Genomic DNA, 14,425 nt, shown 5'->3' with positions numbered 1-14,425 from the left:
ATGGAGAGAAAAAGAAAATCAAAAAAAAAAGAAAGAAAATGACACAGACACAAGGGACCAGTTTGATACCCAGAATCTGCCTAAGCCCCGCATCACATCTTTTACAGATCCATCTCTGAAGCAGAATGATTCTCTTTTTCAAAATGTGATCAAAAGGAGAATAAAACTAGTTTGCATTTGCTGAGAGCTTTGGAATTTTACTTCAAAGTACTGTCACAGACTTCACAGAAAAGGAGAAGTAAAAGGAGAATCTTCTTCTCTACAACTTCCAATACAGCCCATTTGGGGACTCCTTGCCAACTCAGATGAACCAGAGTTCAGCAGTCATGGAAAGAGAGCTAATGGGTGTCGCAGGCAGGTCGAAATCTCGATATCACTTTCTCATGCGACTGGACTTTTAGAAAATTATGACAGTAATGCATGCTTAACAACCCAAACATTACAGGAAGTATGGTCTTCTACCTCTTGTCTCACTCTACCCAATGCAGCCAACAATGACAGTCCTTTGGGTATTCATTCACACACATTCTCATCCATATATAGACGCATGGACTTATTTTCACTTACAATATTAACAATCTAAAATTCATGTATGGTTAAATAATATTCAGACATATCTAGATAAGTAATAATCATAAGTGTAGACATAGCAAATTTTAAGCAACTACATCATTTTGAGAGGGAAATTTAATTAATTAGTCTTCTATGATATAAATACACACAAAAAATTTAAAAACTATTATAGCATATGCTTTGGAGGTCAATTTCCATTAATTCTATTTCCAAAATATATTCCCAAATCCATCTAATTTTCTGTCTCCTCCACCCTCATTGCTGTCATCATTGCTCAATTGAACTACTGTAATTGCTTCCAACTGTTCTCAATTTCTCCATTCCTATCCTTGCAATCCACCCCTACAAAAGCATGATTCCTTAAAATCCTCAAGTAGATAGAATCATTCCCCTGATTACAGCCTTCCCATTGGTCTTCATCAACATAAGAATGAAACCCAAACTCCTTCCAAAGTTCCAAAAGGCACAACACTTCTACAGCTCTTTCTAAGGGTCCCCTGCCAAATCCTCAGACCTTACTGGAGAGCTGGCCACTCCCCCCCACACCTCCCCACCCCCCCACCCCCACCCCCGCCTTCTTTCTGCTTTGGGGCCTCTGTCCCCTCTGTTCCTTACACCCAAATACTCCCTTCTCCAATGCAAATGGAGAGTTCTACTTGTCATGCACACCCAGGGTTTCACAAGGAGGCTGTCCCTGACTAGGTACCACTCTGACACTACCCACTATACCTCCCTATTTTGATTTCCTGATAAGATCTCTCAGTGTTTGAGTACCCCCTTTGCAAGGGTTTATTTAATTCTTCGCTATTTCCTTACTCAAATGTGAGCACCATGAGAGGAGCGATCTTGTCCATCCCATCCCAGGTTACATTCCTCATGACAAGAAGTGCCTGGCACACAGAAGGTGCCCGAGAATGTATGACAAGTAAATAAACCAATCAATCAATTTAAAGCAGCCCATTTGCCACATACTTTGATTGAGGCCTTCTGTTTCCTTTGTTGGGAGAAAAAGGAAAGAATGGCCATAGCGTAATTTAGAATTTTGATATCAGAATTAAAGGATCTGCATTTAAAAGAACCCAGCTCTATCTTTTACAGGTAAATTATTTAATTCGTTAGGCCTCAGCTAATATTATCTTTTCGAAAATGTGGGATAATAATATAGCTTACAGGCTGGCAAACATCAAATGAGGTAATGGATATAAAGACATTTTTAAAATACTCCAATATACTATTGCTATGGTTTGAATAAGGACCCACAAAATTCGTGTGCTGAAAACGTAATCCCCAAATTCATGTGTGGACTGCATTGGGAGGTACACTTTGGGGAAGTAATCAAGATTAAATGAAGTCATGAAGTGGAGTCTCCATGATGGCATTAGTGGATTTATAAGAGGAAGACAGACCCTAACTAGTGTGCTGGGTATCTCATCATGTGATGCCCTCCAACACATTATGATGCAGAGAGAAGGTTCCCACTAATTGCCAGCACCTTGATATTGGGCTTCCCAAGCTCCAGAACCATGAATAAATAAACTTCTATTCTTTATAGCCTCAGGTGTTTTGCTATAGTAACAGAAATCAATAGACTAGGGCAGTTGTATAAATTTTATCATTATTACAATAAACACAGTATACGTAATATATGTATAAAAGGAATATCAAGGATTGATTTAAATTTGGCACTTCAATAATAATCTCAGTACTAATTACATATAGGATTTATAGAATCTTTACCTTTTTGTAACTGGAAATTCTCTGACAAATGTGCTCAATTTTTTCACTGCACATGGCACTGAATTTACTCTGAAGGTCAGAAGGAATCACTTCATTCAGGGAATTTAGGCTGGCACAGTTTTGCACAAAATGATCATCACTTTTAGCCAGGGCTTCAAGAATCTAGTAATAAACACACAATACAAAATAAAATAAGAAAAAAAAAACATCAGAAGTAGCCACATAAAATTTTCATAAGTTAACACTCCAGGGTGACTTTCCAGTATTACTCTTCTCTTCGTGGCTCCCCAGGATTTCCATGTTCTTTGAGGCACTGTGAGAGAGGTGATTTGCTTTGTCTGTTTGGTATCTCAGGTTACACCTTCTGCTAAGTATAAAAAGGCTGCTTGGGGAGGTAAGTGGACTTCAAAGACTCCCTGCTGGACAGATCAGACATCTGATGTGGGAACATATTTCCTATATTTTTAGTCAGAGTAACCCAGAACATTTTTTCCGCTCAATTGGGTGGGAGAACAAAAAAAAAAAAAAAAAAAAAGCAAAAAGCCAGGAAAAGCAATAGCATCCTCTTACAGAGAGTCCAGCACAGACAGTACAGTTAACAAATGCTTGCAGAAAGGATGAACAAATGAACAGTTATCAGGGTAAAGTATAAATTAATGGTTATGCTGTGTCTAAGCTCTAGATGTTAAAAGCATCATGTAAAAGCATCCATATAATATTTTCAATTAGCAAACTTTTTTGAATATTTGAATCAATTGTAAGGCTGTGTGTGTGTGTGTGTGTGTTTGTGTGTGTGTTTGTGTGTGTTGTTTACCTTAGGTCACTAGAATTTCCAATGGCTTGAGAATTACATGGTGTGTTTATAGATGGCATTTATGACTGTTAGAGATCACAGGGATTGAGCTTACCCTTAACCAATATTTTTATAATACTGTGTAAGACATAAAAATGTGTTGATGTTTTATTTCTTTCAGCCTCTTACTACCTCCATCCACTTCCCTGTTAGTATGAGTTTTTCATTTCCCCCATTAGTCTAGAAATCAGAGTTGGCCTTATCATTGGCAGCATGTTCCAGGCTAAATGCCTTAATTCCTTTGACTTTCTTCATGTGTAAAATGGAAATGATTTTTGCAGTACTAACATAATTATCATATGTAGAATAATCCACACAATTCTGCAAACTTGAAATACATGAAAAATAAGATTAAATAACTATAATAATGTGGTTTCAAACTCTTGCATGGTTTCCATTGACTGTATAACATAGTTGCAAAGGAACTGTGTTTGGGAAGTATATATCAAAAGATACATACAATGGCACAACAGCCTCATAATGATGAGTTGTATTTTTTTTAAGATGGCTTCCAGGATAAAAAATAAAAAAGTAAAATATTTATTTTTAAAATGGATCTCCATATTACTTTCTCCCACTAAAACTTTAAAAATATATATTATAACTGGTAACTGTCTCCACTACACATATTTAAAACAAGAAATAAAATGAAAAGATAAAAGTAAGAGAAATATATCTCATTTTTCTTGAAGTATCTGAATTCTCTCAGAATGATAGCAAAGCAGAAACAAACACTGGAGGTCACCGAAGGAGTCTGAGGGACTCAACTTTTAGAAGCACCATGAAAAGAAAGCTCAGAGTCACATGTTTTGTCCATTTGGATATAAATTCGCTTCCTCCCTCATCTTGTTTTCGTCTAAGGACCATATGGTGATGTCCTTTCCAAATACGACTTGTACAAATTTCTGTGGATCTATTCATAACCTGATCTCTAAGCTTCTTGAAATTTTTGACACTTGCAGAATTTGAAATTTCTTATATTTCAGAACTTCAGTGACTAGGGTCAGAGGATAATGTGCATTAAAAAAAAAAAAAAAACCTGTCAAGAAAACTATCTGAAACATATCCACAATACTGAATTAACAGAGGCTGCAAACCTATTAAATGTATGAAAGTCTTTGCCCAACTATCCAAGTTAAAACCGTCATACAGAAGGATCAATAAAAGTAAGACCACACACCTACTCAATACTAGAGAAAAAAGAAAAAGATGTTGAAGCAGCTGCAGCATGTACAGCCATTACATTTCATCAGGTCGTTTTAGTTAGAAGGGACCCCCTGGTGGTGACAGGTCCACTCCTACCTTGGCAGTCAGGCTGAAGAACCCCTTGGGCTCAATCATCTTCTCCACCACATTGCACTTGATCCCAGCCGTGCTGTCATACTCGTACACAACCCCGTACTCCAGGTGGACGTTGTCCACCGTCAGACTCACGTGCTCCTTCTTCCCGTCGATGATGGCCATGGTGTTGAACTTGTCAAGTGCCTCTGCAATGCAGACAATCTGACTTTGCCAACGTCAGATATTTTTGAGCCTCAAATATAGTGAGCCTCAAATAATTTTTCAAGAGTTCTTTAAAGGTTGGCTAAATCCGATGAATGAAGCATCTATTCTTGTTAACAATTTGAAACATAAACGCACTTTATAGAAAGCAAATGCTTGAGTGATCCAAATCTCACCACTTTAATATGACCAATCTCATCTTTATACCGCTTAGATCTGTGGACCATGTGTATATTTAGTTATACCAATATAAACATTACAGATGTGATTTTGTGTTATTTTTTCAATGAAAAGAGCATACACAACTTAAATTTAGGGTTTCTAAAAATGCCTTAAAGATTGAATGAATATTTTTTCAAAGCAGCAAAAAAAAAAAAAACATAAAGAAGGGCATATTATAGAAGACAAAGGAGATGTAAGAATTGCTTTTGAACAGAAAGGACAGGATACCTGAAGTTTCCCAAACAGCCTCTTTCAGGGAGAGTTCATTGAGAAAATTCATCATTGTTCACTATACTAAAAATTTCTATATAGAATGTCTTCCTATAGATTTTCAGCCTGCGATTAGTCAACTAGTGGAAAAACACTTAAAGTCCCATGTGAAAAACCAGGAGATCCAATAATAAATATTAGGTAAAAAAAAATAAAATTGTTTATTTAAAACAACAAAATCCTAGAATAGGATAGTAAATTGTATGTATTAAACAGGCTAAAGGGGTATATTGGTTTACCTTAAAATAATTAAGTCCCAGAATAGTTAGACATCAATTCCTAACTATCAATTAACCAACACCAAAGAGGATTAATTCCAAATGAGGAATAAAAGCCTCCATGTGAGGTCCTGAGACTCATCTTATTTTGAATAACTAACATCATGTCTTATCATAATAATATTATGTTACTCCAATGAAGTTGAGGTATTTCTGATTTTGCCCATGGGTTGGAAGGATCCAACTAAGCTTTCCTAGGAACCCCTTCCATGATTGGTATACACAGATGTCATATGATAAGAAACATATATATGGTCTGTGGTCCTATTCCTGATGAGGAGCTTCTAAAATACTTACAACTTACTGAGCTATTGAGACAACAGGGGTGCCTTTTGTTATTCATGACAAGCTCCTTTCAACCACATACTAGTAATGTGTTCATGAGGTGATTCTTAGTGAGCCCTTAGATAACTTCAAAAATGGGGGCTGACAATCAAAGGAATCAACCATGCAATCAGGGGTCTGGAACTTTCAACTTTACCTGCAGTCCTCTGGGGGTAGGGGGTGGGTTGAGATTAAGTTCAGTTACCAATAGCCAATGACTTAGCCAAACACATTACATAATGGAACCCCCTAAAAAACAATGCAAGTTGGAGAGCCCCCCAAGTAGATAAACATATGCATACATCCAGAGGGGTACACATCCCAACACACTGGGGACACAGCTCCTGTGCTTGGGACTTTACCAGAACTCATCTTGTGAACCTGTTCATGTTGTATCTTTTATAATAAATTAGTGATAGTCAGTGAAGTGTGCTACTGAGTTCCATGAGTCATTCTAGCAAATATTGGATCCAAGAAGAGGGTGTGAGAACTCCTGACCTTAAAGCCAATTGGTCAGAAATACAGGTGAAAACCTGGAACCTACGAGGACATCTGAGGAGAGGACAGTCTTGAGGGACTGAGCCCTTCACTTGTGACGTCCATACTAACTCCCAGAAATAGGTATTGGAACTGGATTACAGCACACCCATTGGTATCTGGAGAGTAGGAGACTTGCTTGGTGTGGGGGGAAAAAAAACCCACACATATGGTGTTAGAAGTGTTGCCAGTAAAAACTGCCCAGAATACGGAACTCTCTAACTGTACTGGTTGGAAAGAATCTAATGGTATAATAAAAATAAAACTTTCCAGAGACATCCACCAATAAGATGAGTGGACAACAGGAAAATAATTATAAAGGAGGATTGTTTTTCTGTGAAAAAGTTCTAAAATAAAAATTCAAGGTATCTGTCAGAGGCAGACATACATGCAATTGCTTCTGTTGCTTTTGGCAACGCCTCTGGATAAAGCAATTTGCTGGATTGTTCAATTGAGAAAACAGAAATAGCAGGAGAATTTATCCAAAGACCTCTCTCTCTCTCTTTTCTTTCTCTTTTCCCATTATTAGTTTGCCTCTTTCCTTACTGTCAATGTTAGAATACAGTAAATGTTACTCAAATCAAGAAAATATTTTGAAAGGAACTATGGACCTTCCAGACCAAGGCTTCTACATTTCAATAAACATGTAAATTTTTTCAAAATGAGGATGGGCTAAGGTTCTGCTTTTTTTTTTTTTTTTTAATTGATACCACAGATTGAACCCAGGGACACTTAACCACTGAGCTACATTCCCAGACCTGCCCACCCCACTCCCCTCTTTTCTTAGTTTTTATTTAGAGAGGGTGGCACTGAGTTGTTTAGGGCCTCTCTAAGTTGCTGAGGCTGGCTTTGAAATGCCTCAGCCTTCCAAGCCACTGGGATCACGGGTGTGACCCACGTGCCTGGCTGAGGTTCTTCATTTTTTTATGATAACTGGAATAGCAAAATCTAAACAACATTCAATCTGCTACCTATGGATTTCTAGTTTTCCCAGAACCATTTGTTAAAGAGACTGTCTTTTCTCCAATGTATGTTTTATGGCACCTTTTCCTAGGTAACTGTATTCATGTGGATTTGTCTCTGTGTCAACTATTCTGTTCCATTAGTCTCCATGCCTATTTTGGTACCAATACCATGCTGGTCTTGATATGATAGCTCTGTAGCATAATTTAAGGTCTGATATTGTGATACTTCCAGTTTCTCTTTTCTCATAATAGCTTTGGCTATTCTGGGTCTCTTATTTTTCAAAATGACTTTCATGGTTGCTTTTTCTATTTCTATGAAGAATGACACTGTGATTTTAATAGAAATTGCTTTAAATCTGCATTGCACTTTTGGTAAAATGGCCATTTTGATAATATTAATTCTGCCTATCCAAGAATATGGGAGATCTTTCCATCTTCTTCAACTTCTTTCTTTAGTGTTCTATAATTTTCACTCATAGAGGTCTTTCACCTCTTTTGTTAAATTGATTTCCAGATTTGTTTTTGTTTTTGTTCTTTGTGGGTTGTTTTTTTGTTATTGTTTAGCTTTTTTTTTTTTTTTGAGGATATTATGAATGGGATCATGTTCCTAATTGTTCTTTTAGCTGATTCATATCAGTGAATGGGAATGAAATTGATTTATGGGTGTTAATTTTATATCCTGCTACTTTGCTGAATTTGCTTATGAGTTCTAGAAGTTTTCTGGTGGAGTTTTTTTTTGGGTCTTCTAAATATAGAATCATGTCAGTGGCAAATAGGAAAGATAGTGGAATGATTCTGACACAACTTTCCTATATACATATATGAATACACCACAGGGAATCTCACATCGTGTACAACCACAAGACTGGGATCCTAATCAGAATGAAATGTATTCCATGTTTGTATGAATATATTGTTATACACCATTGTCATGTATAACTAAAAAGAACAAAAATAAATAAACAACATTCAATTCCAAATAAGAAAACGTGACATAACTCAAGATTGAATCCTCACTTTATCCCTTAACCAGAATGGGTAAAGCCCTTAACCTACAAAGACCTCAATTTCTGGAAGGTTATGATCATACCTATTTTTAAAAAAAAATGTTCTCTTTTAATGATTAAGTGAGATAAGCTATGTAACACACTTAAATAGTGCCTACCAACCAGGATATGAATATGACACGTTAGGCACAAGCTATTACTGCTTGCTTATGTGACATGACATCTATTTGGTGATGATGACTTAAGATTCAAAGTCATGTTTGGAAGATACAAGACCTTCAACATTAGCAAGTAGATACAGAGTGGGGAAAAAAAAACTATTAAATCAAAGGGAGAAAAAGAAGAAACCTACCTTCAACTTTGCAGTCAAAAGCATCCCCTGGTTCATCTCCAGGAGGTTTGGAGTTAGATTTTTGGAGGTCTTCCTGAGCACTCTCGATGCTATTATAAACCCACTGTATGGAATCTTGCTGGAAATGAGGGGGGAAAAGAAACTTCAGAGGTAATGAATAGTACATCCTAAAATGCATATCCACTTCCTAAACTTGCTTTAGAAGAAGAGTTGCCCATCTTATTTACTGCTCTAGTTTGTTTAGAAATAATAGAATTTGAAAGAGAAAGACAATCAACATCAGAACGGAAAGTCAATGACGATTTAACAAACTGACTTTTTTTTCAAGCTTAAATTATCATCCAAAGATATGTTTTATGTAAATTTATCTTCCAAAGATATGTTCCAAAGATATTTCTTAAATAGGATGTATTTCTCAAATGTCTTACTTAAATGCCTCAAGTATATCTTAAAATGAGTTATAAATTACATCTTAAAAATAAGCAAATGTTAGATGGACAGTTTGGGAATGAATCAATTTTCTATCACTGTACAAACCATTTTAAATGCCCCCAATAATCACCTTATTTTAATACATTTAATGCTTCTTTGAATCAAACCAACATGAAAATTGGGAGAATATCTTTTATCTCATTGAGTTTCTAACTATCTTTAATCCTTCTCTGTCAAAAATCATCTTGTATTTTAATTGAAACAGTAGCTCCAATCTTATTTAGAGAAATGAGAGAGATGAAATGGCTACCAAATAAATGCTTCAAGGGTAATATTACTTCAAGGTTTATACTTTTCTTAGATAAGGTGATAAATCAAACCTAACTGAATTACTGAAGTGTGATGTAATCTATTTTTTCTCTTGCATCAGATTCACAATTGTGTTTATTATTATGCTATAAATCATTAAAATGATAGTTAAGAGCTGGGGATGTAGTGTAGTTTTATAAGTAGAGTATGTGTTTAACAAGCAAAAAGCCCTGAGTTCAATCCCCAGAACCAAAAAAAAACAAAAGCATGCTACCTAACTTGGTCACTTGTTGTGGCCACCAATGAGCCACACCCCCAATACCCACACCTTCTGTAGTTCCTTCTCACTCTGAACCTTGGCTTGGCCCTGTGACTCCATGTGTCCAAAAGCAAGTACCATCCAACTAGGGGGTAATATTCCTTCTGGAAATCCACACACCACACAGAAAAGGAAATCCTGCTGGAGACTTGAAAGGAAACCATACACAGGAGCTCTGGAGGACAACCTGCCACATGGGGCAAGAGGCCACAAGGAACGGAACCCAGGCACCCAGTAAGGTCCCAGCTGAACACAATGACATAGGAACCACCATCCAGTCAAATCAAGAGAAATCATCAATCACTGTTGTTTTAAGCCACTAAGTTTTAGGGTGGTCTATTTTGTAGCAATGGATACCTGAGAGAGCACATTACTCAGTGAATTTTTCTGTCCATTTATTCCTTTTAAAAATTATTTCACTGATTAACATTCCTCCAAGAAGGTACTGATAAAGAGGAAAGATTTGATAATTTCTTAAAGAGTCTTTCAAAAATGTATTCAATCACACAGCTTCTTAACGAATATTTATTGAACTACTATCAATCAGAGTAACCTATGAGTTCATGTGTAAATTCCAATTTCCATGCTAGTTTTGACCTTATTAGTAAGCAAAATTGATCGGTTCTTTCCATGTAAGTTCAAAATTTTGCAGAATATCAGTCCTGGCCTATGAGAAAATCACCAATATGAGAACACTTTCATATTCTCAAATCCAGAAAAGAGCATTCCACCATGTATGACTATTAAAAATATAAGCCCTATCTAAAGTTCCTTCTGCATCTACTTGATTAAATTCAGAGAAATTTTTTCCTATAGTCCAATCTTCACTTTTTCTTCATGAGAGAATGAACCTGGCTTATGAATTAGGATTCCAATTTCATCTCTCAGTGGCACTTATGGATCAAAAAAATAGTGATTAAATTTTAAGTAAAGGCAAGCACATTTTGGCATTTTCTTTTAAAAGCTAACCCAGTTTCCTAAATAAAATATCCAAAAAATCAACCAAACTCTATAAAACTCACAATTTCAACTCTTTCACAGAAGTCTTAGGATAAACAGTATATTTATAATTCACATGTACATACACAATGATTATTATTTTCTAAAGTGATTCTAAGACAACAGCTCAATTCTTTGGATTTCAATTAGATAAACTCTTATCAAACAAAAATGAGGGCCGGGGATATGGCTTAGTTGGTAGAGTGCTTGGCTTGCATGCACAAAGCCCTGGGTTCAATCCCCAGCACCACAAAAAGGAAAAAGGAAAATGAAAATACCCAACATCACTTTTTAAGCAACTAATAAGACTATAACAATAAGATACAACCATTTAAACACAGTCAACTTTGATTAATTATGCAGATAAAATAGTCATATGGGATTTCCAATGCTGCGGTTAAATTCACTTAGAAGTCGAAACCATAAACATCTCCAGCACTATCCTAGGCTGTCCCCTTGGTCTCCTTTGCAAGTTTGTTTTCAGATCCAGATAAACTGAAGAGCAGTTTACCTTCATTGGTCGCCTATATTTCCTGCAGGCTGTAACATGCGCAATGACACTGGCATGGGTCTCTTTGCTGACATTGATTCCATTTACTTTGATAATACACTGTCCAGGGTGAAGACCAGCTGCTGCTGCTACAGTTCCTTTAAATACAAATGCGGAAAATTGCCAAAAATGTATCTGAAGAATAAGATTCATCTTTATCATATATAGAACAATGAAAGCAATTTTTAAAATATAAGGGCCTAGCTAATATACTCCTAATAAATTCGGTTCTGATAGCAATTCTGTCTCAACATTTTTCTGCTTTTTAACTCACCATTCAAACTGTGATTAAAAGAACATTTTCCCACCTTACTAAGAATTAGTTTGAGGGAATATTTCAAAGTGACCTTTAAAATGCTAATCAGTTATTTTCCCTTTTAAATGTCTAGTCAATCTAATTTCCTAATATACATCTATGTAATAAAAACTACAAAAGCCAGAAACATATGCTTATCTTTCTTTACAGAGTCCCTAAACATTGAAAGAGAACTCACTTTTTAAAAGAATGTCAATAATTTAATATGAATATAAAAAAGAAAAATACACACACACACACACACACACATATATATATATATATTTTTTTTTTCTTTTGGTGGCTCAGGGGATTGAACACAAAGCCTCATATATGCTAGGCAAGCACTCTACCACTGAGTCATATTCTCAGCCCCTAAAAATAAATTTTAAAGGCAAAAATCAAGTCAATTAACTACTATGAGCAGCCTGCATGTTCTAAGAAAACATAAGTGTTCAGGAACCAGAGAAGCTGTGGAGAACAGAGCAAATACTACCAATTTTTCAATCACTTTGTTTACATAGGTACAGATTTAAATACAGAAGTGGCATATTCTAGCCAGCGAGTTAAGGTTTCTCTGAAACTTCCAGTGATTGATATTGGATAGTCTGAGCAAATCAACATTGAGAAAGTACCACTGAAAAATAGAATATATGTAATTCTCACAAATGGTTGTAAAATATCACAAATATGCTAGAAAAGATGTCCACTATAAGCATTTTCTCCCATAAGGGAATTATTAAACAGTTCTACGAAAATTAATATTTATGAATAAATATTTTCCTTTCCTCTCAGTTCCCAATAAAATTCATTTCCTGTTCATGGTTTGGATGTGAGGTATCCCCAAAATGTCCATGTGTGAGCCAATGCAATAAGGTTCAGTGAATTAATCCCCTGGTAGTAACTAAGTGGTAACTAAGTGGTAACTGAGTGGTAACTAAGTGGTAGGGTGTGACTAGAGGAAGTGGGAATTGGGACATGGCACGGGGGTATATATTTTGTATCTGGAGAATGAAGTGTCTCTCTCTCTCTCTCTCTCTCTCTCTCTCTCTCTGCTCTCTGATCACCATGTGAGCTGCTTCCCTCTGCCACACTCTTCTGCCATGATGTTCTGCCTCACCTTGAGCCCCAAGGAAGGGAGCTGGCCTTCTATGGATTAAGACCCCCAAAATCCTAAACCCCTAAACAAACGTTTCCTTCTTCACAGTTGTTCTGGTCGGGTCCTTTAGTCACAGCAGCGAAAAAGCTGACCAAAACACTCCCCAAAATATCAAGTGGTTATTCAGTTATTCTGCATTGAATTGAGTCTTGGGGGAAGGAAGGACATTCCCAGCAGAGAAAATAGTAGGAAGAAGGAAATGGAGTGAGAAATCACCTGGACATGTGGGGTGTGAGCACAGAACTGGGCAGGAGGGTGTGAAAGAGAGAGAAAGCGGAAGCAGAGCAGAGCCCCAGGGAGAAGGCCTTGTGTGGCTGGTGCAAAGCCCTCAGCCTCTGAACCTTACAGACACAGAAGACGCTGAAGGCCTTGTGTCTCAGAGACAGAATTAGTGAGGTAAGAAAAGAGAAGTCAGTCTTGGGAGATAATTTTAAGAAAAAGAAGAAGGAGCTAGCTGATGAAGAACACATTTAAAAAACTGCTAAGTAGTAACAGGGGCCCAGTGAAGACAAGACAGGCTATCAGGAACCATGACCACAAAGCTGTTCAGGAGAAGGGACAAAAAGGCTCATCCAAGTCTGAAATCCAGTGGCCCGGATGTAGGTAGGTCACACTGGAAAGAGTGGGCTGACTGCCATGACTCACTGTGAGAACAAGGCTGGGGAGGCCTCTCTGCTTTGACCACATAACATCAGTGTGAAAAGAAACCAGAAAAACATCTTTTCATTTAATGCACACGGGAGAGGACAAGCACAGAAGCATTTGTCTTTTGACTCCATCAGAAGCAGAAAAGCACAAGAATCAGACTTTGACCAACCTCATCACTAATCTCCAAAGATAGAACCTTGCTCTTTAGATGATGGGAGACCTCAATTCACTCAGGATTTCAGTGACATGCCAGTAGTGGTAATGTGAACAACTCTTTTTTTTTTTTTTTTTTGGTTTTGTAAAAATGAAGAGATTTAATATGTAATGTCCCATTTCCATTTGATAAAATTGAATGAGTTATTCAAACAGTTTTAAACATCTATCCGTCTCTACTTTGAAAAATTTGAGAGAACAGACAAGTTTTTCAAGTATGACAGATTTTTATCATAATATGTATAATAATTAAGCTTATAATCTAATAAATGTCTAACTAAATTTTATTCTGATAGCAAGGCCCTTTTAAAATTGCCTCTCTAATGTTGGAGTGATTATATTAAGATGCTTCCTGTTTCTCGGCACTAAAAAGGTATTTATTTCCCCCTTGTTAGATAAATACATGGTTTCTCATGCTTACAGAAATACTTCCAGCTACAGCAGTTGGTTATTTATTATGTTTAGCAATGTGGAAACTGTTATTCCATTCCATTCTTAGTGTCATTAAAACAAACAAAAAAATACATAACAACATGTCAATAGATGACTTGTCTTTCAAAAACTCGAATAATATACCAAGTTTTTAATCACCATAATTATTTAATTTAAAATACATTTTATGGTGAAATGTATCCAAGGTTCATAAGAACACCTAAAGGAATTAAATAGAAACAGGTTATAGAGCCCACAGATCACCCGGAAGCCTCAAAACTCATATCTCTGAATTACGAAAAACGAATAAAAAAACCCAATTACTTGCAGTCAAGAAAAATACAAATATATAACCTTAAAATCATCAATACTCTTTGGTTTAAGCTGAATTATACATAAGCATTTATCCAGGATAAATAGATCAGAATTTTTGAAGAGATTTCTTTTA

The 14,425-nt window shown here is 36.3% G+C and overlaps 1 protein-coding gene across 2 annotated transcripts in view; it reads right to left on the bottom strand.

The window, feature by feature from the left end:
• Positions 1–14,425, bottom strand: part of Prex2 (phosphatidylinositol-3,4,5-trisphosphate dependent Rac exchange factor 2) — a 277,724-nt gene that overhangs the window by 113,613 nt on the left and 149,686 nt on the right. For both annotated transcript variants that reach the window (XM_077800682.1, XM_026407761.2), the window contains exons 20-23: positions 11,192–11,328; positions 8,622–8,739; positions 4,466–4,650; positions 2,311–2,472 (exon numbers count right to left, since the gene is read on the bottom strand). In XM_077800682.1, the coding sequence (XP_077656808.1) occupies positions 2,311–2,472; positions 4,466–4,650; positions 8,622–8,739; positions 11,192–11,328 (602 nt within the window). The remainder of the gene's footprint in view (positions 1–2,310; positions 2,473–4,465; positions 4,651–8,621; positions 8,740–11,191; positions 11,329–14,425) is intronic.

This window comes from Urocitellus parryii, chromosome 7 (genome assembly GCF_045843805.1).
Source record: "Urocitellus parryii isolate mUroPar1 chromosome 7, mUroPar1.hap1, whole genome shotgun sequence".
In the NCBI taxonomy this organism is placed as follows: Eukaryota; Metazoa; Chordata; class Mammalia; order Rodentia; family Sciuridae; genus Urocitellus; species Urocitellus parryii.
Note: the sequence above shows the minus strand (reverse complement) of the source record. Positions and strands in the feature narration are given on the sequence as shown.